Source organism: Oncorhynchus mykiss, chromosome 19, assembly GCF_057628025.1.
Source record: "Oncorhynchus mykiss isolate SJ-2025 chromosome 19, ASM5762802v1, whole genome shotgun sequence".
Classification (NCBI taxonomy): Eukaryota; Metazoa; Chordata; class Actinopteri; order Salmoniformes; family Salmonidae; genus Oncorhynchus; species Oncorhynchus mykiss.
The window spans coordinates 31156090-31183851 of NC_143040.1; the positions used below are offsets into that span (position 1 = coordinate 31156090).

General features: G+C 43.1%; 1 protein-coding gene across 2 annotated transcripts; it reads right to left on the bottom strand.

The window, feature by feature from the left end:
• Positions 1-241: 241 nt before the first annotated feature.
• Positions 242-11301, bottom strand: LOC110497484 (synaptopodin-2). 2 transcript variants are annotated; one of them, XM_090210780.1, is made up of 3 exons: positions 11228-11301; positions 5340-7486; positions 242-1945 (listed from the first exon to the last, which is right to left on the bottom strand). In XM_090210780.1, the coding sequence occupies exons 2-3, from the start codon at positions 7119-7121 to the stop codon at positions 1436-1438; spliced, it is 2292 nt and encodes a 763-aa protein (XP_090066906.1). In that variant the 5' UTR covers positions 7122-7486; positions 11228-11301; the 3' UTR covers positions 242-1435. The 2 variants fall into 2 exon arrangements, with proteins under 2 accessions (XP_090066906.1, XP_021429288.3); XM_021573613.3 differs by having other exon boundaries at positions 11215-11301.
• Between the last annotated feature and the right edge of the window lie 16461 nt (positions 11302-27762).

Consider the following 27762-nt stretch of genomic DNA (forward strand, 5'->3'; position numbering starts at 1 on the left):
AGTGTAAACTTTATAAAAGTACTCTTTCTACTAACTCTCCACATTCCACTCCATTTCTATACATGTATCTAATATATTAATATATGTGTTATTGGTATTCAGCAATTGTTTGTTTCTCAACGAATTCAGCATACCAAACATTTTGAATGGATAAAAAAAATTCCAACATGGAAGAAACATTTCACAAATCCTGCATATCTTAACATACATGTTCATTAAATAAAACGTCAGAGGCACGGCGTACTCGACAACGTGAACGTTTTATTGGAAGAGTGCAATATTTATCTTCAGTGCTGCAACAAATTAACAACACAATCAAGTGATAAAAGTTACAATATCTTCAACACATTCACAGTCCATATGAAAGTGTAACACATTTCACATGCCTTTCACAGAAGTGCCAAACCAATCACAGAAACTTCAACCTCTTCAATGGCGTGGTCTTGAATATGGTGTGTGACTATGTTTTGCAAACTGACTGAATTATATTTAAAAAAAACACTGTTCATTTTATATATTTCAGCAATAAAATCAGACATTTTAATTATTATTTTAAGACATTTCTAAGTTTCCTTAATTGTCATAGTAACATAAGGGATTGTCTGAACGTGAACATGAATATTGATTGTTTTCATCAGCATGTGCACTTGGTACTTGCTATCTAACCTGCTACACATGCTGTTGTGCATATTACACAAACCATCAAGGAACCCTAGCAATTCACTGTATTTGTATTTTAGATGTTACCGTTTACATCACATACTGTTACAGTACTCAATACATTTTTCTATTTAGTTTTCATACTATGTGGAAAATAAAACATGTAAGTTATAGGTTCAACACATCTAACTTTCATTTCCCGGCCATCTGTCATTTTCTCACTCATCACCTTGCACACCTCTTACGTTTAGAGGTAAATCAATGTAAAACACATGCAAATAAATAATAGGCCTATCATGTATCCATTTATACAAATTCATAAAACTTGTTTTGAATTTGAACTTTTCTGGTACAGAACATCCAATGGAACATACATTAGAACATTTTATAAATGTGTGTGAATGCACTTCACTGATCAGAATTATAGTAGAGAATGAGATACTAATTATTTGCCCCCTTGTGGCCACGGGACAGTACTTTTTTTCCAGAAATGAAAACCTTTAAAGCTAGAATCCACAGTGGTGAAACTGCCACGTCCGTTTGCAATATTGCAACAACTACATTAACACTGTTTTTGCGTGCATGACACTATACCCCTCTTAAAAAAAGGAAACACTACATTGATTCAATTGTTAATTATAATATGCTGACCCTATTGATTACATATGTACATCCAATTACATTTTCTACATTTGTTCTTACAGTGTTTTTTTTGCAGTGCAGTGTTTTTTTGTTTATGTCATCTAGCTGAGGATGTACAAATAGCTGTGCGAGATTACCTTCTCATAGTTGTGCATGGCAAGGTAGCGTGGCGGGACTGACACGGGTGGCCTGGGCCTCGACCCATATGTCCAACGGTAGCACTCACCCATGACCACAGAGGCTGGGCCTGTCTGAAGGGAGGCCCGTAAACAGGGGCAGAGGTCAAACTCATAGACCTAGTATGCATTGCTGGGGGTGGCGCGTGATAGTAACCAACACTGACACTGGGGGCGTCCAATGACACCTTGCGCTTCCGTTCGTCCGGAGGTTCCGGAAGAGATTGTTGGTTGGCGGCGGAGTTGACGTTAGTGGAGATGGACTGAGGGAAGTTCTGTAATTGGAAGGCATCGTCCAACAGACCCAGGGGGCTCCGGGAGGCAGCTTCCCAAGGGCTGGGGGGCTTGAGGGTGACTTTTTCCTGCCAGGAGGTCTGTCTCCCGAGAGATGGATGGAACACAGGGGTTTTCACAGGGGACATAGATGACTGTCTGGGTAGGGACAGAGAGTAGCTTCTGCCAAGACCCTGGGAGAAAAGGACATTGTACTTGATTGATGTGAATCTGCTATTATAAAGCATACTGTACACACTGGGGCTCAGGGTCGAAATATAAAATACCAAAAGTAATGTAATGCACATGTATTCATGAGGCACTAAATAAACGTGTTCGTGACACTGTACCCCTCTGTTTCCAACGAACAGTAGTTCTATACAACTTGTTTTGGCCTGGAATGCTTGAGCAGAAAAGAGAGAAGATTCCTCATCCAGTGCAGTAAGGTGATTCATTTTGCGGTCCAATAAAACACACACACACGCACACACGCACACACACACACACACACACACACACACACACACACACACACACACACACACACACACACACACACACACACACACACACACACACACACACACACACACACACACACACACACACACACACACACAGTGTCAGAGGGCATTGCCTCCCGTGAAAGAGCAGGACATCCACTTTCAATCTCTTCATATGGACACAGGCCAATTCTACTAAACTGGGTGTTCATCACCATCCATGACCTTTCCCCATGACTATTGCTATTTTTTTCACAACATATCACTCTCTCATACAGTAGCATTGTGGCCTGGAGATGAATGCCTATAAATAATCACAGTAGTGAACAGGCCCTCAAACCTGATGATGCATTATCACTGCACATTTTGTTCAGTGTTCATGTTCCAAACATAGCTGGGTGACGTAATGGGGTCGTTTCTCCTTAAAATACACGAGTCCCCTTGGCTAATTAAGACCAATGGCTGGGAAGAGGGTTCGTTTTCAGCACTTACCTTTGGCAAGGTTTGATCTTATCGGGTCTCTGCTTAGCAGAGCTAACTTTTCGAAAGGGATAGCATGTTTTAAAGATGGTGAGTCTGAGCTATATTTGGAAACGGTGAGCCCTTTGCTCATAGCAGGTCTCCATGCAACTTTTGGGTTTCAGCAAATACCTGTTTTAGTGGACAGTAACACATTGCCTTAGTAACACATTGCCCTAACAAGTCATTGAAAACATAAACCTAGAAAAGTGTCTTAAACAGGAGGAAAGGACTCAAATATAGTTTAAATGTGAACTGACCTGCATTATACACAATGAGGAAATCATCGTTTTATCATGATTGTTTTTAACCAGACATTGCTTAAGGTACCATTAATTGGCATCATTAGCAAATACATAGGCAACATTAAAGTAGAAGAGGTACTACAATATGAGTGTGTGGTACAATAATTCAAGCGTGATGCATTCATAAAATAAAACGTTGCAAGAGTCCATGCAGTAGTAATGAAATATAAAAACATACACAGGGAAAGGGAGATATTTAATAGCAAGATTGTGCTACGAAACGTGCAATATACAATGGAACACATAAAAGAGGAACAATAAACGTAACAAAGGACAGAAAAGGTCAAGTCAGCAATCTGATTGGAAATTACAAAAGGATTATTTGTAACATATATATCAATTAACCTGAACATAAAACATGTTTTATTAAGTGTTAAAATGAATATGTTGATAAAAACCACTAAGTGACTGGCCATAATTGACAATAAAATACAAAATTCCACATTGTCAACAACACAAAGATGTAGTGGGGGCTTTACAAACACAATTAGGAAAAGCTTTGAGCTGTATCACACTATTAAATATAGTTTGGAATGAGACTGAAGGAATTGTAAGAGGTCTGCATCCAAATATAGTGCCTATTATTGTTATTATTATATCTCTTCTAATCATAGTCATCACAAAAGTATGAACAAACCCCCCTGTTTATATGTTAGGCACTATCGTTGCTATCATTTTGCATACATTTTGACTAGCATCCAACCTACCCACACTGTTTAACATTTCCTATGGGTATGAACATTACTGTTGCAATAATGATAATGGTGGTGTCATGTGGTCATGACACCACTGGTGAATACAGGCTACCCTAAACATAAATTAATTTACACAAAAAAAAGGCGAGGCAAGGCACCATAGACAAACTAGAAATGTTTCCTCTTTTCAGCTGCACACACAACTGATCACAATTTCCTGAGAATACTCAACACGCCGTATCCCTAGTGGGACCAAAACTTCAGCCAAGGAGGGGACTTTTTTGTTGAATTCTTCCTCTTATGCCTAATGGGTATAGAACTTTCCCGTGCTAGTATCTGTATCTTCACTAATGATCTAGCGCTGCAGACAACAATATAGCAGCTACCCTGACTTTCTAAACTGTGTATCAATAGATAGCAAAATTAGCTAACTAGCTTCATTGGCAAACACTACATTGGTATTAGCAGTAGCTAACATTAGCTTCATTCACAGCTTCATTAACAACACCTACAATAGTCTCTCATTCTCAATAGTTTCTCATTCTGAAACACTCATGTACAGCTAGTCTCTAATTTCATTGTTTTACAAGCTATGAAGCAAACAGATAGCATTATGAAGTTGAAGTGGGGCGTTAACTCAAGCAAAAGAGGTAGATCGAGGCAGGGTGGCAGAGTGGCCAATTAATGATAACAACCATACGCAGTGATACCTACTGACATATTTTATCTGTATATAAGCACTGGTATAACACAGGTTGTTGGTCTGGAAAATGACTTCCATAAGACAAAGACAGAGGCATTTGTTTTCTCATGTTAATTTACTATACATCTAAATGTTCTGCAATTTGTAAAAAAATGTGTAAAGCTAGAGAGAGGAACATAATGAAAATGCATTCATTGGTTTCCCTTGTTGACCTGTCATGCATAATGTGTATTCTTTAAATATTGAATTTATTGTTTAGTTTTATTGTTCTAAGTTGTCATGTAAAATGTTTTGTGATAGGTTTGCATACTACCGTATGTGTAGTAGAAAGTAAGAAGATATAGGTTGACAGTTTGACACCGCAACAATGCAGAGATATTACCAAAAATAAGTATATTATTTGAAATACTTGGCAGGACACATCTAATTTAATTTAAACCATTTTAAATAAATGGTGCTTTAGAAATGGTAAGAAATAGTGTATAATCTCTGCATCTTCTGCAACATCAAAATGGGGCAGTGGGTTGGGACTAATGTTGCAGAATGACATGCCTCCACTGTTTGGTTGTTACCGCTTGCTTTTTGGCAGAAAATGTAGGCCGAGGAGCCATTTGAATGGTACCTCTAGAGAGGACATCAGCATCAAAGGGTATAGAAGACATAGATTCTGAGTTGACACTGAGAGATAGCTGATGGGGAGTGCTTGTGGGTATAGGGCAGTGGGTGCTTGGAGCTTGGGTAGCTTTTTTGGGGATATCATGCAGAGCAGGTGAAGCATTATGCTTCCAGTACAGTTGCTTGCTAAATGGGAGTGGTTCACTTGACTGTGTAGATTGACAGCCGAAAGGGTATAGGACACTCACCGATCTAGTAGACTTAGCAGGAGCTATGGGCTTGCATGGTTGGTTTGCTGGGGGAAGATCATGGGCAGGGTAAAGAGAAATGCCAAAGGCAGGTCTAGGGCTGACAACAGGGGCAGGTTTAGGGCTCAATGGTGGGTTTGACTCAGGGGTTGGGATGGGAGCCATTTTGAGGCTAGGGCTAAGGCCTTCAGCCTCAGTGCCTACGTTATATCTAAAGAGTGAAGAGTCCAGCTGGTAAGGCTGATGTTTCAAGACATCTAGGGCATCCATGTGCTTGTGGGGTGGTGGTTTTGTTTTCGCCTTGGTCTTTGGCTTGATTTTTGGACTTGTTGAAGGTGGCTGCTTAGCTCCTGCAGGGGGATAGCAAGGAGCATGACGGGGATTGTATGACAAAGGAGATGGGGCTCGAACGTTCGATGAGTATCTCCAAGCACCTGGAAGGGAGGTGGTGGGGGAAGGAGACTTTGCTTTGTTGGCCTGAACTGTTTCGGCGTCCACCACATATTTCTCCATACGGGTCTTCCTCTTGGCAAAGAGTTCGGCACCTCTTCCCCTCAGAGTTGGACCATTTATGGCTGGACTAACATGGCCCTCAGAGATGTGACCCATTGGAGATGTAGACGGTGCCTTGGCTGCGTGGCTGTAAGTGATCTCTTGTTGAGGTGGGCAAGATTCCACCGAAGGATTTGGGGACTTATTCTTTGAGACTGTGAGTTGGCGAGGTGCCGTGTGATTTGGGTTTGGGGCCTGAAACCTCACTGGGGACCGCGATGGTTGTGGACTCCAGCTATTCATGGTTGGCTGAAGTTGAGAGGGTGATGTTGAGTTGGCTGGTGCCCCGGTGCTCATTGGTGGCTGCGGTCGTGCCTGAGTTTGGGGTGGTTCACGGGGGTTCACCATTTGCTGAGGCAAAAGCCAGTCTTGTTGTTTGAAGTATTGCTGAGGAGGAGCCCCCACTGGACTTGGGAAAGATGCTGGGATTGGACCCGGGTGAAGTAGCACATTTGAAGAACTCTCCTTCAGCCATGGTGGACAGGCTGGGTTGATGCTAGGCTTTGGTGCAACAGGTGGGGGATACTTGTGCTTGACTGTTCGGGGTTGCATAAAGTTGCATGCCTCAGCACCAAGACTAAAGTAGTCTTCCTCTTCTCCTGACTCAATGTATGATCTTCTTTCCCCTCTGTTTTGAATATAGGCATTGGATGCTTGATCAGAGGATGCTCTATTAGCACCTCTTCTTTTTGAGTCTAGTAGGATGCCAGTCTTGATTGCTGGTACAGATATGCGTTCATCACGCGACGCTATGAAGTCCCCAGTTGGGGACCAGACCTGTGGAACTGTGTGTGTAGGGACTGATACCTTGAATTTGAGTTCATGATGCTTCACTGGACTAGTGACACCACTAAGAGGAGAGAATGGGATAGGCACTCTGTTTTGGGATCCCAGGAAGGGCTTCGCTGTTCTGTTGGGCACAAGAGGCTTTGGTATGGCACTAGATAGGTGGTTGGGCATTCTGTTCATCATGTGAGTACATTGTTGCACCTCCTGTTGGTTTTCTTTGCACTGCAGTTGTTGATTGCCATGAGCATGATTGGATTGCACGTAAGTTTCATCCATTTTGTAAGACTTGTGCAGTTCTGTGTCTTCAAGCTCTACAATACCTTCGCCTGGTAAGCCTTTGCACCTCATTTCCTCGTGCTCTAAGGCAATCTCATCCATCCTCTGGCGGCGCTGCGCAAACATTGCCACGCCCTTGCCTCTTGTCTCTGGCAGTCGCTCCATCTCTTCCAGGTGCTGAAATATGTTGGCTATTCCAAGGTTCTCCTAGTTTAAATTGACGTCTCGTTCTTGTACAGTCATTGAGTAGTCTTCTTCAAGTTCTGAATAATCTTTAGTGGTCAAAGTAAACCTGACCGTTTTGCCGTCTTCACTTTCTATGTCTTCGCCGTTTTTGTCGTCAAACTGGTGCTGACCTGTCCTGTAGCTGACAAGTGTATAATTCTTAACCCTTTGCCGCTGCTTCTTGAACATCAACACCCCTCTGTTTCTGGGATTTGGTGCATCGGTCAACAGCAAAGCAATGCTTTTACATTTAGAATTGGCTTCATTCACCTGCTTGTCTGACTGGCTCTTGCTCTGTCTGGGCCCTGGAGGGGAGATATGAGGAGAGAGGACAGAGATAAAAAGAAAGAGATTTTATCAATGCAATGTAAATACATAAACTATGATTTTTTGCTACCTCAGAATGATGCATATGTAATGTCAGGAGGTATCACATGAAGTACCCCACATAAAGGACATTACAAGAGCACTGTCTACCCATTTCAAATTATCTGTGTCCTGAGAATGTCATCAACCGATTACTTTTAGGGTGTAGCTTTCTCAATTGCCATTTAAGTTACAGTACATTCGGAATGTATTCAGACACCTTCACTTTTTCCACATTTTGTTACGTTACAGCCTTATTCACATAACACCCCATAACGACAAAGCAAAAACTGTGTTTTAGACATTTTTGCAAATCTATTAAAAATAAAATACTGAATATCACATTTAAACATATATTCAGACCCTTTACTCAGTACTTTGTTGAAGCACCTTTGGCAGTAATTACAGCCTTGAGTCTTCTTAGGTATAATGCTACAAGCTTGGCACACTTTCTTCTCTGCAGATCCTCTCAAGCTCTGTCAGGTTGGATGGGGAACGTCGCTGAACAGCTATTTTCAGGTGTCTCCAGAGATGTTGGATGTAACAATTGGCATTCAGGCCAAAGAGTTCAATCTTGATTTCATCAGACCAGAGAATCTTGTTTCTCATGGTCTGAGAGTCCTTTAGGTGCCTTTTGGCAAACTCCAAGTGGGCTTTCATGTGCCTTTTACTTGGGAGTGGCATCCGTCTGGCAGAGCTGCAGAGATGGTTGTCCTTCGTGAAGGTTCTCCCATCTCCACAGAGGAGCTCTGTCAGAGTGACCATCGGGTTCTTGGTCACCTCCCTGACCAAGGCCTTTCTCCCCTGATTGTTCAGTTTGGCTGTGCTGCCAGGTCTAGGAAAAGTCTTTGTGGTTCCAAACTTCTTCCATTTAAGAATGATGGAGGTCACTGTTTTCTTGGGGACCTTCAATGCTGCAGACATTTTTTGGTACCCTTCCCCCGATCTGTTCCTCGACACAATCCTGTCTCGGAGCTCTACGGACAATTCTTTCGACCTCATGTCTAGGTTTTTGCTCTGACATGCACTGTCAACTTTGGGACCTTATATAGACAGGTGCGTGCCTTTCCAAATCATGTCCAATCAATTTACCACTGTTGGACTCCAATCAAGTTGTCGAAACATCTCAAGGATGATCAATGGAAACAGCAAATGGTCTGAATACTTATGCAAAAATGTCTAAAAACCTGTTTTCGCTTTGTCATTATGGTGGATTGTGTGTAGATTGATAAGGAAAAACAATAATTTAATCAATTTTATAATAAGGCTGTAACGTAACAAAGTGAAGAGGTCTTGAATACTTTACGAATACATTGTACATGGGGTTAGCTGCAGAATATAATGGATATCGAATAGAAATATCTATTCAACTTAGTTGCTTCTGCCTTGATGATCTCAGCATCTATGGTAAATCTAGCCTTTTTTGTCTTGAATTGAATTGAATTAGTATGGTTCACATATCATTCTTTGCCGTTCTGCAAAACAGTTTGTGTTCATGAATATCATGCTAATATCATGGCAGCCTACATGATTCATGAGAAAAGGAATTTATCATGTACAGTACCTTAGTTTACTACATTATAAATAGAAGGCTTGGAGACAGACAACTTTGGATGTCACTTTCCAAACAACGAGCTCCATTATTTCATTATGTATTACAAATCATTCAAACATTAATGGCCAATATTTTAGAATAACCTTTATCTTCATAATATTTAGACTTAACTCCAAAATAAAGGAAAAAATAGAGAGCCAGAGATTTGAAGTTTAATTCCCGACCTATTTATTATCTTGTCACGATGGCTCCTGACAAATGGCTCGTATTGTATTATAGCAAACACTTCAATTTACTTGAAGCTTCCACCCTAAGGTCTACAGAACACTGTCGTCTATTGATGTGATGGATGTCATGTAAACTGACTACACAGTTGAAGAAAAACTAGCTACCTAGCCAATTACCCCTGGCTTATATAAAGACCCTGTGCAGTCTAGTAATACTTTTAAATAGTCATATTATAAGTAAACAACTAATACAAATAATATAAATATGATAGTTTTTAAGTTCGATTTCAGTCCATTGAAATTTAGAATTTATTTTATTTTATCCGAAGAGCTGTAAAGTTTTTAGTGTCCACTAGAGGATGTTAATATATATATTTTTGCCGACAGATATATCCAATTTACATATTAGGATTTGCAACATTAGACAACAGACACAACCTGTTAATATTACAACTTTCATCTTTACATTAAAATAATATGTTACTTACTATACTCCTACATTGTTAATACTTTAAATGTTAAAAGGGATGTTCAGTATTATACTATACAATAACAAAAAATCTATGGAAGTAGGGAGCATGCATGCAGGGCCTGTTAAAATGTTCACAGCCAAATCAACTTGAATCAATGTAGTTATTTGGTTTAAAGTTACTTAAAGGTGATCCAGTTTTTTTAACATGCACCACAAGCATGCACCACTCCCATTGTTTTCAGCTAGCGGTGGCTAAAGTTAGCTGACGTTTAAAGAAAACCGAACCATGGATTAATGTTTTTTCCTGGGCTATAGACTACTTTCAGGAGAAGGAACCATCTAACGTTACATTTAAAAATGTAAAATACTTCTCCTTTAACTCTTCAAACAATTTATGTTTGGTCAATCTGATTTATCCATGTTTTTCTGTTATTGTCCATCTGCCAGTGTTGTAGACTGAATGAACTCAAATTATTTATTGCATAGTTGAGGCTTTACTTGGAGGATTAAACTAAAAAGAATAACAATGTAAAAACACATAATTACACTTTGTGTTCATTTAAAATAATATTTATCAAAACATCTGACCCCATTTAAAAAGTCAAATTTAATAATAAATATAGAGTTTGCATGGTCTTTGCAACAAACTGTTTGCTTTGTGCATATAACATACATTGACAGCAAATCCAATGAGGGTAAACATTCACCAAAGTCGGACAGCTACTTTTAATGTGCTTTAATTTCAGTATCGCCTGGACCTGCAGACTCTGCAACTGTGCACTTTTATTTTTAGGTCCACATTGCAAGATGCAATAAAAGCACTAGTCTCATTTTAGAGCTAACTTAGGGGGGTCTCTGAGGCAAGAAAAGTGAGGAGCTAACTTTCCATTACACAGTCAAGGCTAATGGTTTGAAAAGGGATCGGGTGTCAAGCCAGGATGACACATGGTGGTGTCCATCAAATTCCCTTCTGCCAGTCTCATCAGAGGCATGGATGGTCGTATTTTATTATGATCCACTCAGACTATTAAATGCACAGGAGAGTCAGCCTGTATGCCCACTTCCAATAAGCACACATCCCAGCAGTCATGCCCTTCAGTCCAAATTCAAACATTGCATCATTATCTATTTTGCTTTATAAACGTCACTGTACTTTGTAGCAGCAATAACAGTAGTTCCTTTACAATACAAATAACATGATTTAAGTGACAACAAGCCAATTACATTTGACATGCCTTTTCTTTTCAAATTGTTGTATTAAAATAACATTTCTAACAATGTTTTATTTCATTTTAAGCCAAATGCAACACAGAGAAAATTACCACATAGTTTTGAGTTGCACAGATTTACATTGGTACTCGATCTACAGTAAATTAATGAGGGGGTGGAGGGAGGAGGAGGGTGGCTACTTACGTGCGTGCCTCACCCTGTGTCTGCTGGGACTGGGGAGATCTCTCCCAGACGCAGAGTCCCACTCCTCTGCCTGCTCAGCACCCTGCGCTGAAATTCCAAAGGATAGATAAGCAGGAGGTGTTTCGCTGTGCCCTCCTTCTTCCGGAGACTCAACACTCCCATTCCCCCTGGCCCCGGTCCCAGAGCCCAGCCTCCTGCCGTCCCCCCTGGGTTGCCCATCCCATTCCCCCTGGCCCCGGTCCCAGAGCCCAGCCTCCTGCCGTCCCCCCTGTGTTGCCCATGGGTAAGAGTTAGGGTCATCTAACTCCGGCCAACGGAGGAAGAGGAGGTGGACCGTTGGAATGATATTTGACACAAGTTGGGGTTCGGGGCGGGGGCTTGTGGGGTCTTTGGGGGAGTCGGTGAAGGGGTGCTTGAGTAGAATTCGGCATAGGAGACCTCGGATTCTACCGGGTTGACGCTACATGGCCCCTGTGATAAAGTGACTATCTCTTGGCTTCTGCTGGGGCGCAGGCCCCTGACCGGACTACATTCTTCCGGGCTGTAGTTGGAGGGTGGTTTCTGATGTTCCACCATGGCTTTCTTGGTGTAAGGTTCAGGGCTCTACAGAATGGGGGGACTCAGCCTGTCTAATGTGGGTGTGCTGGAGATCTACGGGGAGCTCTGTATCACTCTTCCTTTCTTCATTGTAGGATCCATCCCGGGACTCTGAGATGTAAACGTCTTCAGAGGAGTGGCAGTACTCAGAGACTGACCAAGCTCCCATGACAATGATCTCCTGATCCTCTGTTTCTGACTCCATGGCTTGTATGTTACAGACACAGATAGGGTCCTGGAAGTGACACATGCAACATTTAGAACAAGACGAGAGAGCATGATAAATAAGAAGAAAGGGAAATTCCACTAAGAAATTGATCATGAATACATTATTAAGAATTCAGTTTCATTGTCAACAAAATCACTTTGCAGCTGTAAACACAAAGCAGCAAAGCAATGTGACACAATTTGAACACGCACACAGACATATGCACACATGCACATGCATCCACGTACATGAGCATGCATGCACGTACATGCACACATGCACGTAACACACACACACACATCATCATCATTGTCAATTCTGATGAGAGAGCAGTGCCTGTATTTCTTTAACTATATCAAGCTGTCAAGTTAATATTTTATGTTTCAATTCAATTTGGCGATAATCAGGTAGCTAATGACACCAAATAACAACAACTACAGTTATAACTTGTGCAGCCGGTTTAGCCACATATTTCACAAGGAATATTTTCACATATTTCACAAGTTTCCAGCTACTGCGTGATCAATGCATTCCTTATCCCCAATAGGAAGTCGCAGTGGCTTGCATCAGCAATTTCTTCTGCACTGCCACCACTCTAAATGGAATGGTATGCAATATCACACTGGAAACAGCATTCACATCCAAGGCTGTTTTCCAAGCTATGATTTATACAAAGATAGTTTTTTCCCCCTCCTCTATACAAACATATCACTCGGCTCTGCGGATCTGGAGTGCTGGCATTTCCATTTAAGAACTCAATCCTAGATGTGTTTGATTAAACGTTGCCAAAGAGAACTCTCAAAGTCAACTAGAAACAGAGCCACTGCTACTTAATTACAGTTAAGGGTAGCACTTTATCTGACAGTACTGTTGCTAAGGAAGCTCTTTTTTTTTTATGTTTTATTAAGGGAACTCTTTCTTTCATAATGCGGCACAGTAAAATGGCACAGTAAAAGTGTCATATGTAAGAAATGCATGTGCAAATAACGCTTCTAATTTCCCATAACCCGAAAACACAAAACACTTCCCTAAACAGCTATACCACAAATTACCTCAAAACAACCCCTACATGTTAGAAACTACCCAAAACAGTTACTGCAAACAACTTCAATACCAGAGAAGACCCCAAAATACTAGAAACCAAAGGTAACAGACACCCCAGACTACCTCAAACATCCCAAAAATACCAGCTACTCCAAGCTCTTTTGGGTGTTTTGGGGTATGCTGTGTTATTTTTTTGCATAGTTTTGTGGTAGCTGTTTTGAGTAGTGTCTGGTATGGGGTTGTTTGGAGTTAGCTGTGGTAATTTGGGGTAAATAGTAGTAGTAGGACCTACTTAAAATAGTAGGACCTACTTAAGTATATTTGAACAATTACATTTACTTTTGATACTTATTTAGCACCAAATACTTTTAGATCTTTACTCAAGTAGAATTTTATTGGGTGACTTTCACTTTTACTTGAGTCATTTTCTATGACAATTGGATACTTTTTCCACCAGGTTGCCATAGATTCTGATTCAAAAACACATTGAGTGAGCTCTCTATCTAGAGCATGAAATTCACTTCTTATTCAGAATTTAACAGAGGTTAAAGGGACATTTTGCTCCAAAATCTAATTTAGTCCAATGTTTTCAGAACTCAAAAGTAGTCTAATGTCAAAATGAATCCATGTCCAGTTATAGAGTTGACGTCAGAAGTTTACATACACTTAGGTTGGAGTCATTAAAACTCATTTTTCAACCACTCCACAAATTTATTGATAACAAAATATAGTTTTGGCAAGTCGGTTAGGACATCTACTTTGTGCATGACGCAAGTAATTTTTCCAACAATTGTTTACAGACAGATTATTTCACTTATAATTCACTGTATCACAATTCCAGTGGGTCAGAACATTAAATACACAAAGATGATTGTGCCTTTAAACAGCTTGGGAAATACCAGACAATTATGTAATGGTTTAAGAAGCTTCTGATAGGCTAATTGACATAATTTGAGTCAATTGGAGGTGTAGCTGTGGATGTATTTCAAGGCTTACCTTCAAACTCAGTGTCTCTTTGCTTGACATCATGGCAAAATCAAAAGCAATCAGCAAAGACCTCAGAAAAAATTGTAGACCTCCACAAGTCTGGTTCATCCTTCGGATGACGGTACCACGTTCATCTGTACGAACAATAGTACGCAAGTATAAACACCATGGGACCGCGCAGCTGTCATCCCGCTCAGGAAGGAGATGCATTCTGTCTCCTTGATATGAGCATAAAAGTGCAAATCAATCCCAGAACAACAGCAAAAGACCTTGTGAAGATGCTGGAGGAAACAGATACAAAAGTATCTATATCCACAGTAAAACGAGTCCTATGTCGACATAACCTGAAAGGCCGCTCAGCAAGGAAGAAGCCACTAATCCAAAACCGCCATAAAAAAGCCAGACTGCGGTTTTCAACTGCACATGAGGACATTGATCATACTTTTTGGAGAAATGTCTTCTGGTCTGATGAAACAAAAATAAAACTGTTTGGCCATTATGACCATGCTGCAGGAGGGACTGGTGCACTTCACAAAATAGATGGCATCACGAGGATAGAAAATTATGTGGATATATTGAAGCAACATCTCAAGACATCTGTCAGGAAGTTAAAGCTTGGTGGCAAAATGGGTCTTCCAAATGGACAATGACCCTAAGCATACTTCCAAATTTGTGCCAAAATGGCTTAAAGACAACAAAGTCAAGGTATTGGAGTGGTCAGCACAAAGCCCTGACCTCAATTCTATAGAAGATTTGTGTGCGTAACTGAAAAAGCATGTGCGAGCAAGGAGGCCTACAAACCTGACTCAGTTACACCAGCTCCGTCAGGAGGAATGGGCCAACATTCACCCAACTTATTGTGGGAAGCTTGTGGAAGGCTACCTGAAACGTTTGACCCAAGTTAAACTATTTAAAGGCAATGCTACCAACTACTAATTGAGTGTACTTCTGACCCACTGGGAAAGTGATGAAAGACATTTAAAGCTGAAATAAATCATTCTCTCTACCATTATTCTGACATTTCACATTCTTAAACTAAAGTGGTGATCCTAACTGACCTAAGACAGGACATTGTTACTATGATTAAATGTCAGGAATTGTGAAAAACTGAGTTAAAATGTATTTGGCTAAGCTGTATGTAAACTTCCGACTTTTATGCCAAAATCCAAAATTAATGGTAAATATAAGTACCATATAATTTGCAGATGTGCTTATATTTTCCACTAATTTGCATTTAAGACATTTGGATATACATGACATATGGCCGGAGATGTGGACTCTTCTTTAAGATATGTTGTACTATATCGCATTAACTGGGACTAACAGACTCCATTTTAAGGTCTCCGCAAAATTGTCACTTCCTACATGTGAACCTGTCCACAAGAGATGAGTCACCCCTCAACGCTGGTACTTTGAAATAAAGCATATTTTTGTATTTCCTAAGAAGTGCTTACTCTTCACAGCCATGCATTGATATTTAAGTCTTCAAGCCAGAAGCCAACCTGAAGCTAGCCTGAAGCCAGCCAGAAGCCAGCCAGAAGCTAGCCAGAAGCTAGCCATTTTACTGGCTACCGTTAGTATTCAGCTAACCACGGTTTGTGGTCATCAGCAATCCTTTAGCTCGAAAAGCTATCGCCAGTTTTGTACAACGCGACTCAGACCAGAACATACTGGACCTATTTTTTTCTCAATATTCCCGGATTTCAACCGCAAGCTCTGGACATTTACACCTGGATCTCGCAGCTAGCTAGCTGCTATCTGTGTGACTATTGGCTTACGTCGATCCCGGAGCTACAATCACCTATCCGGACCCGTTTTACTGCAGATGCGGAGCCCCACCGGGCCTTCACGACTGGAATACCGACATTATCTGCCCGAGGGAGTTATCCAACTGGCCCCTCCGTCGCGACGTTACCTGAACGCCCATCTGCAGCCCGCTAATCGTTAGCTGTCTTATCGGCTGCTATTTGAATAGGTCTATCGGACAATTTTTCTTGGGTCACTATAACTACAGTATATCTATATTGAAAATTGGATTGATCCCCTCTACCACACGGAACCCCACTAATCTACCGACGGAAACGCATAAGGTGGCTAAAAACAGACCTCCATCCTATGCTAGCTTGCTACCAATGGCCTGGCTAGCTGTCTGCATCGCCGTTACCCCAACCAACCTCACTACTCACTGTACCCTTATGATCACTCGACTAAGCATGCCTCTCCTTAATGTCAATATGCCTTGTCCATTGCTGTTCTGGTTAGTGTTTATTGGCTTATTTCACTGTAGAGCCTCTAGCCCTGCTCATTATACTTTATCCAACCTTTCTGTTCCACCACCCACACATGCGATGACATCACCTGGTTTTAATGTTTCTAGAGACAATATCTCTCTCATCATCACTCAATACCTAGGTTAACCTCCACTGTATTCACATCCTACCATACCTTTGTCTGTATATTATACCTTGAAGCTATTTTATCGTCCCCAGAAACCTCCTTTTACTCTCTGTTCCGGACGTTCTAGACGACCAATTCTCAGAGCTTTTAGCCGTACCCTTATCCTACTCCTCCTCTGTTCCTCTGGTGATGTAGAGGTGAATCCAGGCCCTGCAGTGCCTAGCTCCACTCCTATTCCCCAGGCGCTCTCTTTTGATGACTTCTGTAACCGTAATAGTCATGGTTTCATACATGTTAACATTAGAAGCCTCCTCCCTAAGTTTGTTTTATTCACTGCTTTAGCACACTCTGCCAACACGGATGTTCTAGCCGTGTCTGAATCCTGGCTTAGGAAGACCACCAAAAATTCTGAAATCTCCATCCCTAACTACAATATTTTTAGAACGGCCAAAGGGGGCGGTGTTGCAATCTACTGCAAAGATAGCCTGCAGAGTTCTGTCCTACTATCCAGGTCTGTACCCAAACAATTTGAACTTCTACTTTAAAAAAATCCACCTCTCTAAAAACAAGTCTCTCGCCGTTGCCACCTGCTATAGACCACCCTCTGCCCCCAGCTGTGCTCTGGACACCATATGTGAACTGATTGCCCCCCATCTATCTTCAGAGCTCGTGCTGCTAGGCGACCTAACTGGAACATGCTTAACACCCCAGCCATCCTACAATCTAAGCTTGATGCCCTCAATCTCACACAAATGATCAATGAACCTAACAGGTACCATCCCAAAGCCGCAAACACGGGCACCCTCATAGATATCATCCTAACCAACTTGCCCTCTAAATACACCTCTGCTGTTTTCAACCAAGATCTCAGCGATCACTGCCTCATCCTATGGCGTTCTGCATTAGCATTGAAAAGCCCCCGTGATATGCAACTTTTCAGGGAAGCTAGAAAACAATATACACAGGCAGTTAGAAAAGCCAAGGATAGCTTTTTCAAGCAGAAATTTGCTTCCTGCAACAAACTTAAAAAAGTTCTGGGACACTGTAAAGTCCATGGAGAATACGAACACCTCCTCCTAGCTGCCCACTTCACTGAGGATAGGAAACACTGTCACCACCGATAAATCCACTATAATTTAGCATTTCAATAAGCATTTTTCTACGGCTGGCCATGCTTTCCACCTGGCTACCCCTACCCTGGTCAACAGCACTGCACTCCCCACAGCAACTCGCCCAAGCCTTTCCCATTTCTCCTTCTCCCAAATCCGGTCAGCTGATGTTCTGAAAGAGCTGCAAAATCTAGACCCCTGTCACGGCCGTCCTCCTCTTCATCTGAAGAGGAGAGGCGAGATGGATCTGAGGACCAATACGCGACGTGGTAAGTGTCCATGGTCAATCTTTAATAAAGAAAGTAGTGAACACTGAAAACTATACAAAACCAGTAAACAAAATAACAACCGTGAAGCTAATCATATGGACTGTGCTGAAACAAGCCATCAACATAGACAATCACCCACAAACAAACAGTGCAACCCAGGCTACCTAAGTATGATTCTCAATCAGAGACAACTAATGACACCTGCCTCTGATTGAGAACCATACTAGGCCGAAAACATAGAAATGCCCCAAAACATAGAAAAACAAACATAGACTGCCCACCCAACTCACGTCCTGACCATACTAAATAAATACAAAACAACGGAAATAAAGGTCAGAACGTGACAGTACCCCCCCCCCCCAAAGGTGCGGACTCCGGCCGCAAAACCTTGACCTATAGGGGAGGGTCTGGGTGGGCGTCTGTCCGCGGTGGCGGCTCTGGCGCGGGACGCGGACCCCACCTCATGATTGTCTTAGTCCGCCTTATTGTCCGCCTCCGTGGCTTCCTCACCATGGCCACCCTACTTAATGACCCCACTGGACAGAGGGGCTGCTTGGGACAGAGGGGCAGCTCGGGACAGAAGTGGGGCAGCTGCTCGGGACAGAGGGACAGCTCGGGACAGAGGTGGGGCAGCTGCTCGGGACAGAGGGGCTCCGGCAGCGGCGCCGGACAGGCGGGAGGCTCCGGCAGAGGCGCCGGACAGGCGGGAGACTCCGGCAGAGGCGCCGGACAGGCGGGAGACTCCGGCAGAGGCGCCGGACAGGCGGGAGACTCCGGCAGCGGCGACGGACAGGCGGGAGACTCCGGCAGCGGCGACGGACAGGCGGGAGACTCCGGCAGCGGCGCCGGACAGGCGGGAGACTCCGGCAGCGGCGACGGACAGGCGGGAGACTCCGGCAGCGGCGACGGACAGGCGGGAGACTCCGGCAGCGGCGACGGACAGGCGGGAGACTCCGGCAGCGGCGACGGACAGGCGGGAGACTCCGGCAGCGGCGACGGACAGGCGGGAGACTCCGGCAGCGGCGCCGGACAGGCGGGAGACTCCGGCAGCGGCGCCGGACAGGCGGGAGACTCCGGCAGCGGCGCCGGACAGGCGGGAGACTCCGGCAGCGGCGCCGGACAGGCGGGAGACTCCGGCAGCGGCGCCGGACAGGCGGGACCACCTGCAGGGAGGAGACAGAGAGACAGCCTGGTGCGTGGGGCTGCCACAGGAACCACCAGGCTGGGGAGCCCTTCAGGAGGCTTGGGGTTAGGAGGAGGCACCTGAAGGACCGGGCTGTGGGGGAGCACTGGAGCTCTGGTGCGCAACCTTGGCACCACCTCCCCAGGCTGGATAACCACTCTAGCCCGGACCCTCCAGAGTGCAGGCACAGGTTGAACCGTGCTGTGGGTAAGCACGGGAGATCTAGTGCTTACTACACGCACCTCTCCCTTAAGCTCCACTCCCACATTCGCCCGGCACGAGCGGAGCGCAGGCAGAGGACGCACTGCACCCTCCCAGCGCCCCGGAGACACAGCACGCAGAGCCGGCGCAGGATACCCTGGACCAAAACTGAGTACCGGCGACCAGACCCGCTGAGCAGGCACCATACGCCCTGGCTCGGTGCCCGCACTCGCATGACACTCTCGGGGGGCTGTCCTATAGCGCACCGGGCTATGGACACGTACTGGCGACACCGTGCGCTTAACCGCATAACACGGTGCCTGCCCAGTATCACGCTGCTTATAATAAGCACGAGGAGTGAGCGCAGGTCTGCTACCTGGCTTAGCTCCACCCCTCGTGTGCCCCCGCCCAAAACATTTTGGGGGCTGTCTCTCGTACCTGTCGCACTGCCGTGCTGCCTCCTCATATCGCCGCCGCTCAGCTTTCGCTGCCTCCAGCTCTGCTTTGGGGCGGCGATATTCCCCAGCCTGTGCCCAGGGTCCCTCTCCGTTCAGTATCTCCTCCCATGTCCAGGAGTCCTGTGATACCGGCCGCTGTTGTTGCTGCTGCTGCTGTTGTTGCTGCTGCTGCTGCTGCTGTCGTCGCTGTTTTCTACCACGCCGCTTGGTCCTTGGTTGGTGGGTGATTCTGTCACGGCCGTCCTCCTCTTCATCTGAAGAGGAGAGGCGAGATGGATCTGAGGACCAAAACGCGGCGTGGTAAGTGTCCATGGTCAATCTTTAATAAAGAAAGTAGTGAACACTGAAAACTATACAAAACCAGTAAACAAAATAACAACCGTGAAGCTAATCATATGGACTGTGATGAAACAAGCCATCAACATAGACAATCACCCACAAACAAACAGTGCAACCCAGGCTACCTAAGTATGATTCTCAATCAGAGACAACTAATGACACCTGCCTCTGATTGAGAACCATACTAAGCCGAAAACATAGAAATGCCCCAAAACAAACATAGACTGCCCACCCAACTCACGCCCTGACCATACTAAATAAATACAAAAACAACGGAAATAAAGGTCAGAACGTGACAACCCCTACAAATCATTGTTGTTGCAACCCCTATTACTAGCCTGTTCAACCTTTCTTTTGTGTTGTCTGAGATTCCCAAAGATTGGAAAGCAGCTGCGGTCATCCCCCTCTTCAAAGGGGGGACACTTTTGACCAAAACTGCTACACACCTATATCTATCCTACCTTGCCTTTCTAAGGTCTTCGAAAGCCAAGTCAACAAACAGATTACGAATCCCACCATACCGCCTCCGCTATGCAATATGGTTTCAGAGCTGGTCATGGGTGCACCTCAGCCACCCTCAAGGTCCTAAACGATATCTTAACCGCCATCGATAAGAAACAATACTGTGCAGCTGTATTCATTGACCAGGCCAAGGCATTCAACTGTGTCAATCTCCACATCCTCATCGGCAGACTCGATAGCCTTGGTTTCTCAAATGATTGCCTCGCCTGGTTCACCAACTACTTTTCTGATAAAGTTCAGTGTGTCAAATCGGAGGGCCTGTTGTCCGGGCCTCTGGCAGTCTCTATGGGGGTGACACGGGGTTCAATTCTTGGACCGACTCTCTGCTCTGTATGCATCAATGATGATGCTCTTGCTGCTGGTGAGTTTCTGATCCACCTCTACGCAGACGACACCATTCTGTATACTTCTGGCCCTTCTTTGGACAATGTGTTAACAACCCTCCAGAAAAGCTTCTATGCCATACAAACTCTCCTTCCGTGGCCTCCAATTGCTCTTAAATACAAGTAAAACTAAATGCATGCTCTTCAACCGATCGCTGCCTGCACCTGCCTGCCCGTCCAACGTCACTACTCTGGACGGTTCTGACTTAGAATATGTGGACTACAAATACCTAGGTGTCTGGTTAGAATGTAAACTCTCCTTCCAGACTCACATCAAACATCTCCAATCCAAAGTTAAATCTAGAATTTGCTTCCTATTTCGCAACAAAGCATCCTTCACTCATGCTGCCAAACATACTGACCATCCGACCGATCCTCGACTTCGGCGATGTCATTTACAAAATAGCCTCCAATACCCTACTCACTAAATTGGATGCAGTCTATCACAGTGCCATCCATTTTGTCACCAAAACCCCATATACTACCCACCACTGCAACCTATACGCTCTCGTTGGCTGGCCCTCGCTTCATACTCGTCACCAAGCCCACTGTCTTCACGTCATCTACAAGACCTTGCTAGGTAAATTCCCCCCTTATCTCAGCTCGCTGGTCACCATAGCAGCACTCACCTGTAGCACGCGCTCCAGCAGGTATATCTCTCTGGTCACCCCCAAAACCAATTCTTTCTTTGGCCGCCTCTCCTTCCAGTTCTCTGCTGCCAACGACTGGAATGAACTACAAAAATCTCTGAAACTGGAAACACGTATCTCCCTCACTAGCTTTAAGCACCAGCTGTCAGAGCAGCTCACAGATTACTGCACCTGTACATAGCCCATTTCTAATTTAGCCCAAACATCTACCTCTCCCCCTACTGTATTTATTTATTTATTTTGCTCCTTTGCACCCCATTATTTCTATCTCTACTTTGCACATTCTTCCACTGCAAATCTACCATTCCAGTGTTTTACTTGCTATATTGTATTTACTTCGCCACCATGGCCTTTTTTGCCTTTACCTCCCTTCTCACCTCATTTGCTCACATCGTATATAGACTTGTTTATACTGTATTATTGACTGTATGCTTGTTTTACACCATGTGTAACTCTGTGTCGTTGTATGTGTCGAACTGCTTTGCTTTATCTTGGCCAGGTCGCAATTGTAAATGAGAACTTGTTCTCAACTTGTCTGCCTGGTTAAAAAGTGAAATATTGCTAATATGATCTATGACAATGTTTCTCAGGAGTGGGTCAAGCGTCCTGTCTTTCTTTTCCATGGAGGGATGAACATTCAGCATTCAGCAAGACACAACATTTTGTAACATTCAGATAGAAAAATGCCATGTAGCACAAACAAACCTCTCTGACATGTAGAATAAGGAATCACTTTGGCTCTATTAATTTGTATCTTCACCATTCAACAACGTTTGGCTACTGAACAGGACCATGGAACTAATTAGGTGCACATGGCTACAGTCCAAGACCACAACAGTGAAAGAAAGAATGCAGCTCAATGGAATAAGAAGCACTTTTCATTACATACAGCTTATGTGCTATGAAGATGACACAATACGGCATGGCCAGTAACACATTAACTTACTCTCAACCATAAGGCCTACTGTACACACAGTGTCATTACAACAACAATGTCAAAACAGATTTGATAAACATTAATTTCAGCTGTTGACCTTTTTTATCAGTAGTTTGTTCTTATATGGGTTAATTAAAAAAATGTTTGTTGTCTTTGCATTGTTATTGTATCATTGTTGTTTTGAATAGTTATTTTTTGTGGGATCGTAACAGTTAATAGGGATCTAAATACACAAATAAACTGATATTGAACTGTAACACCTAATTTTATACCTTTTATACCTACAGGTTTTTTTGGACAATTTGAATCTATTATGTGTGATACGAATTTACTGACTCTTTGAAATGTTTTATAACATTGTACATTTGCTCCCTCTAGCTGTCATGATCAAAAGTCACGTAATTCATGCTTCCCTTAGTGTACTGTACTCAATGACACATATGAAAGATATCTCTACTTATAGTCATAGTTTTAATTGATACTTTTTTTAACTTAAAACATAGAGGAGAATATAGAGGTGAATTCAATTCACTGTTTTCACTGTTTAATTTAGAGCAATATGACTGTAAAGTACAGGTACAATTGAATCCATATACAATATATGCCATTTGTTATGAACCTTTGGTTGGTGATGACCCTGTAGCAGAGTCGCAATGTTTGTCAGAGTGCTATTGAGAAGAATGGAGTTCTATCAATGCTTAGATGTATTTGGAACACATTTATTTGTGTTGAGTGTATAAGAAAAAGCGGAATTTGACTCCAAAACATAATTTTTCAGATCTCAAAAGTAGTCTAAAGTATATATAATTTGAAGGAGTTCCCACAAATGCTGAGCACTTGTTGGCTGCTGTTGCTTCACTCTGTGGTCCAACTCGTCCCAAACCATCTCAATTCAGGTGATCGTAGAGGCCAGGTCATCTGATGCAGCACTCGATCAATCTCCTTCGTGGTCAAATAGCCCTTACACAGCCTGGAGGTGTGTTGGGTCATTGTCCTCTTGAAAAACAAATGACAGTTCCACTAATCCCAAACCAGATGGGATGGTGTATTGCTGCAGAATGCTGTGGTAGCCATTCTGGTTAAGTGTGCCTTAAAATCTAAATAAATCCCCAACAGTGTCACCAGAAAAGAACCCCCACATCATCACACCTCCTCCTCCATGTTTCACGGTGGGAACCACAAATGAGGAGATCATCCGTTCACCTACTCTGTGTCTCACAAAGACAAGGCGGTTGGAACCAAAAATCTCAAATTTGGACTCATCAAACCAAAGGACAGATTTCCACCAGTCTAATGTCCATTGCTCGTGTTTCTTGGCCCAAGCAAGTCTCTTCTTATTATTGGTGTCCTTAAATAGTGCTTTCTTTGCAGCAATTCGACAATGAAGGCCTGATTCATGCAGTCTCCTCTGAAAAGTTGATGTTGAGATGTGTCTGTTACTTGAACTCTGTGAAACACTTATTTGGGCTGCAGTTTGAGGTGCAGTTAACTCTAAAGAACTTTTCCTTTGCAGCAGAGGTAACTCTGGGTCTTTCTTTCCTGTGCCGGTCCTCATGAGAGCCATTCTCATCATAGCACTTGATGGGTTTTGCGACTGCACTGGAAGAAACGTTCAAAGTTCTTGACATTTTCCGAATTGACAGACCTTTAAAGTAATGACTGTTCTTTCTCTTTGCTTATTTGAGCTGTTCTTGCCATAATATGGACTTTGTCTTTTACCAAATAGGGCTATCTTCTGTATACCACTCCACCTTGTCAAAACACAACTGATTGGCTCAAACGCATGAAGGAAAGACATTTCACAATTTAACCTTTAACAAGGCACACCTGCTAATTGAAATGCATTCCAGGTGACTGCCCCATGAAGCTGGTTGAGAGAATGCCAAGAGTGTGCAAAGCTGTCATCAAGGAAAAGGGTGGCTACTTTGAAGAATCTAAACACTAAACATTTGTTGATTTGTGGAACATTTTTCTGGTTACTACATGATTCCATATGTTGTATTTCATATTTTGATGTCTTCACTATTATTCTTCAATGCAGAAAATAGTTAAAAAAAAAGTAAAATAAAGAAAAACTCTTGAATGAGTAGATGTGTCCAAACATTTGACTGGTAATGTACTGTACATGTTCGTAAGAGTCTCACCTTTCCACGGAAAGATTGGTTGTACCGACTGGTAGAGCAAAACGGAGTAAACACCATCGTGTTCATGAGAGTCTCACCCTTTTCTGGATTTTTTTTCTCATTTTGTCTGTCATAGTTGAAGTGTACCTATGATGAAAATTACAGGCCTCTCTCATGTTTTTTTTATTTTTATTTTTTATTTATATATTTATTTCACCTTTATTTAACCAGGTAGGCAAGTTGAGAACAAGTTCTCATTTACAATTGCGACCTGGCCAAGATAAAGCAAAGCAGTTCATACAACGACACAGAGTTAGACATGGAGTAAAACAAACATACAGTCAATAATACAGTGTAAACAAGTCTATATACAATGTGAGCAAATGAGGTGAGATAAGGGAGGTAAAGGCAAAAAAAGGCCATGGTGGCAAAGGAAATACAATATAGCAAGTAAAACACTGGAATGGTATATTTGCAGTGGAAGAATGTGCAAAGTAGAATAATGGGGTGCAAAGGAGCAAAATAAATAAATAAATAAAATAGATACCGTAGGGAAAGAGGTAGTTGTTTGGGCAAAATTATAGGTGGGCTATGTACAGGTGCAGTAATCTGTGAGCTTCTCTGACAGTTGGTGCTTAAAGCTAGTGAGGGAGATAAGTGTTTCCAGCTTCAGAGATTTTTGAAGTTCGTTCCAGTCATTGGCAGCAGAGAACTGGAAGGAGAGGCGGCCAAAGAAAGAATTGGTTTTGGGGGTGACCAGAGAGATATACCTGCTGGAGCGTGTGCTACAGGTGGGTGATGCTATGGTGACCAGCGAGCTGAGATAAGGGGGGACTTTACCTAGCAGGGTCTTGTAGATGACATGGAGCCAGTGGGTTTGGCGATGAGTATGAAGCGAGGGCCAGCCAACGAGAGCGTACAGGTCGCAATGGTGGGTAGTATATGGGGCTTTGGTGACAAAACGGATTGCACTGTGATAGACTGCATCCAATTTGTTGAGTAGGGTATTGGAGGCTATTTTGTAAATGACATCGCCAAAGTCGAGGATTGGTAGGATGGTCAGTTTTACAAGGGTATGTTTGGCAGCATGAGTGAAGGATGCTTTGTTGCGAAATAGGAAGCCAATTCTAGATTTAACTTTGGATTGGAGATGTTTTATGTGGGTCTGGAAGGAGAGTTTACAGTCTAACCAGACACCTAGGTATTTGTAGTTGTCCACGTATTCTAAGTCAGTGCCGTCCAGAGTAGTGATGTTGGACAGGCGGGCAGGTGCAGACAGCGATCGGTTGAAGAGCATGCATTTAGTTTTACTTGTATTTAAGAGCAATTGGAGGCCACGGAAGGAGAGTTGTATGGCATTGAAGCTTGCCTGGAGGGTTGTTAACACATTGTCCAAAGAAGGGCCAGAAGTATACAGAATGGTGTCGTCTGCGTAGAGGTGGATCAGAGACTCACCAGCAGCAAGAGCGACATCATTGATGTATACAGAGCAGAGAGTCGGCCCAAGAATTGAACCCTGTGGCACCCCCATAGAGACTGCCAGAGGTCCGGACAGCAGACCCTCCGATTTGACACACTGAACTCTATCAGAAAAGTAGTTGGTGAACCAGGCGAGGCAATCATTTGAGAAACCAAGGCTGTCGAGTCTGCCGATGAGGATGTGGTTATTGACAGAGTAGAAAGCCTTGGCCAGATCAATGAATAATTTTTAAGTGGGAGAACTTGCACAATTGGTGGCTGACTAAATGCTTTTTTGCCCCACTGTATATATACATTTAGTAGATAATTAGTACATAAACGGCCTGAAGGTTTGGGATGTAAGCTCTCAGCTACCTTTGCAGCAATTATGTTTTCGTTTAATTACAGTGCCTTGCGAAAGTATTCGGCCCCCTTGAACTTTGCGACCTTTTGCCACATTTCAGGCTTCAAACATAAAGATATAAAACTGTATTTTTTTGTGAAGAATCAACAACAAGTGGGACACAATCATAAAGTGGAACGACATTTATTGGATATTTCAAACTTTTTTAACAAATCAAAAACTAAAAAATTGGGCGTGCAAAATTATTCAGCCCCTTTACTTTCAGTGCAGCAAACTCTCTCCAGAAGTTCAGTGAGGATCTCTGAATGATCCAATGTTGACCTAAATGACTAATGATGATAAATACAATCCACCTGTGTGTAATCAAGTCTCCGTATAAATGCACCTGCACTGTGATAGTCTCAGAGGTCCGTTAAAAGCGCAGAGAGCATCATGAAGAACAAGGAACACACCAGGCAGGTCCGAGATACTGTTGTGAAGAAGTTTAAAGCCGGATTTGGATACAAAAAGATTTCCCAAGCTTTAAACATCCCAAGGAGCACTGTGCAAGCGATAATATTGAAATTGAAGGAGTATCAGACCACTGCAAATCTACCAAGACCTGGCCGTCCCTCTAAACTTTCAGCTCATACAAGGAGAAGACTGATCAGAGATGCAGCCAAGAGGCCCATGATCACTCTGGATGAACTGCAGAGATCTACAGCTGAGGTGGGAAACTCTGTCCATAGTACAACAATCAGTCGTATATTGCACAAATCTGGCCTTTATGGAAGAGTGGCAAGAAGAAAGCCATTTCTTAAAGATATCCATAAAAAGTGTAGTTTAAAGTTTGCCACAAGCCACCTGGGAGACACACCAAACATGTGGAAGAAGGTGCTCTGGTCAGATGAAACCAAAATTGAACTTTTTGGCAACAATGCAAAACGTTATGTTTGGCGTAAAAGCAACACAGCTCATCACCCTGAACACACCATCCACACTGTCAAACATGGTGGTGGCAGCATCATGGTTTGGGCCTGCTTTTCTTCAGCAGGGACAGGGAAGATGGTTAAAATTGATGGGAAGATGGATGGAGACAAATACAGGACCATTCTGGAAGAAAACCTGATGGAGTCTGCAAAAGACCTGAGACTGGGACGGAGATTTGTCTTCCAACAAGACAATGATCCAAAACATAAAGCAAAATGTACAATGGAATGGTTCAAAAATAAACATATCCAGGTGTTAGAATGGCCAAGTCAAAGTCCAGACCTGAATCCAATCGAGAATCTGTGGAAAGAACTGAAAACTGCTGTTCACAAATGCTCTCCATCCAACCT

Bases quoted from the DNA above. Each gene is read 5' to 3' on its own strand.
- LOC110497484 (XM_090210780.1), bottom strand. From the start codon at position 7,121: ATGGAGCGACTGCCAGAGACAAGAGGCAAGGGCGTGGCAATGTTTGCG. The intron at 1,946-5,339 runs GTGAGTGTCCTA...CTTTTCTCCCAG, and splicing joins CTGCTAAGTCTACTAGATCG to GGTCTTGGCAGAAGCTACTC.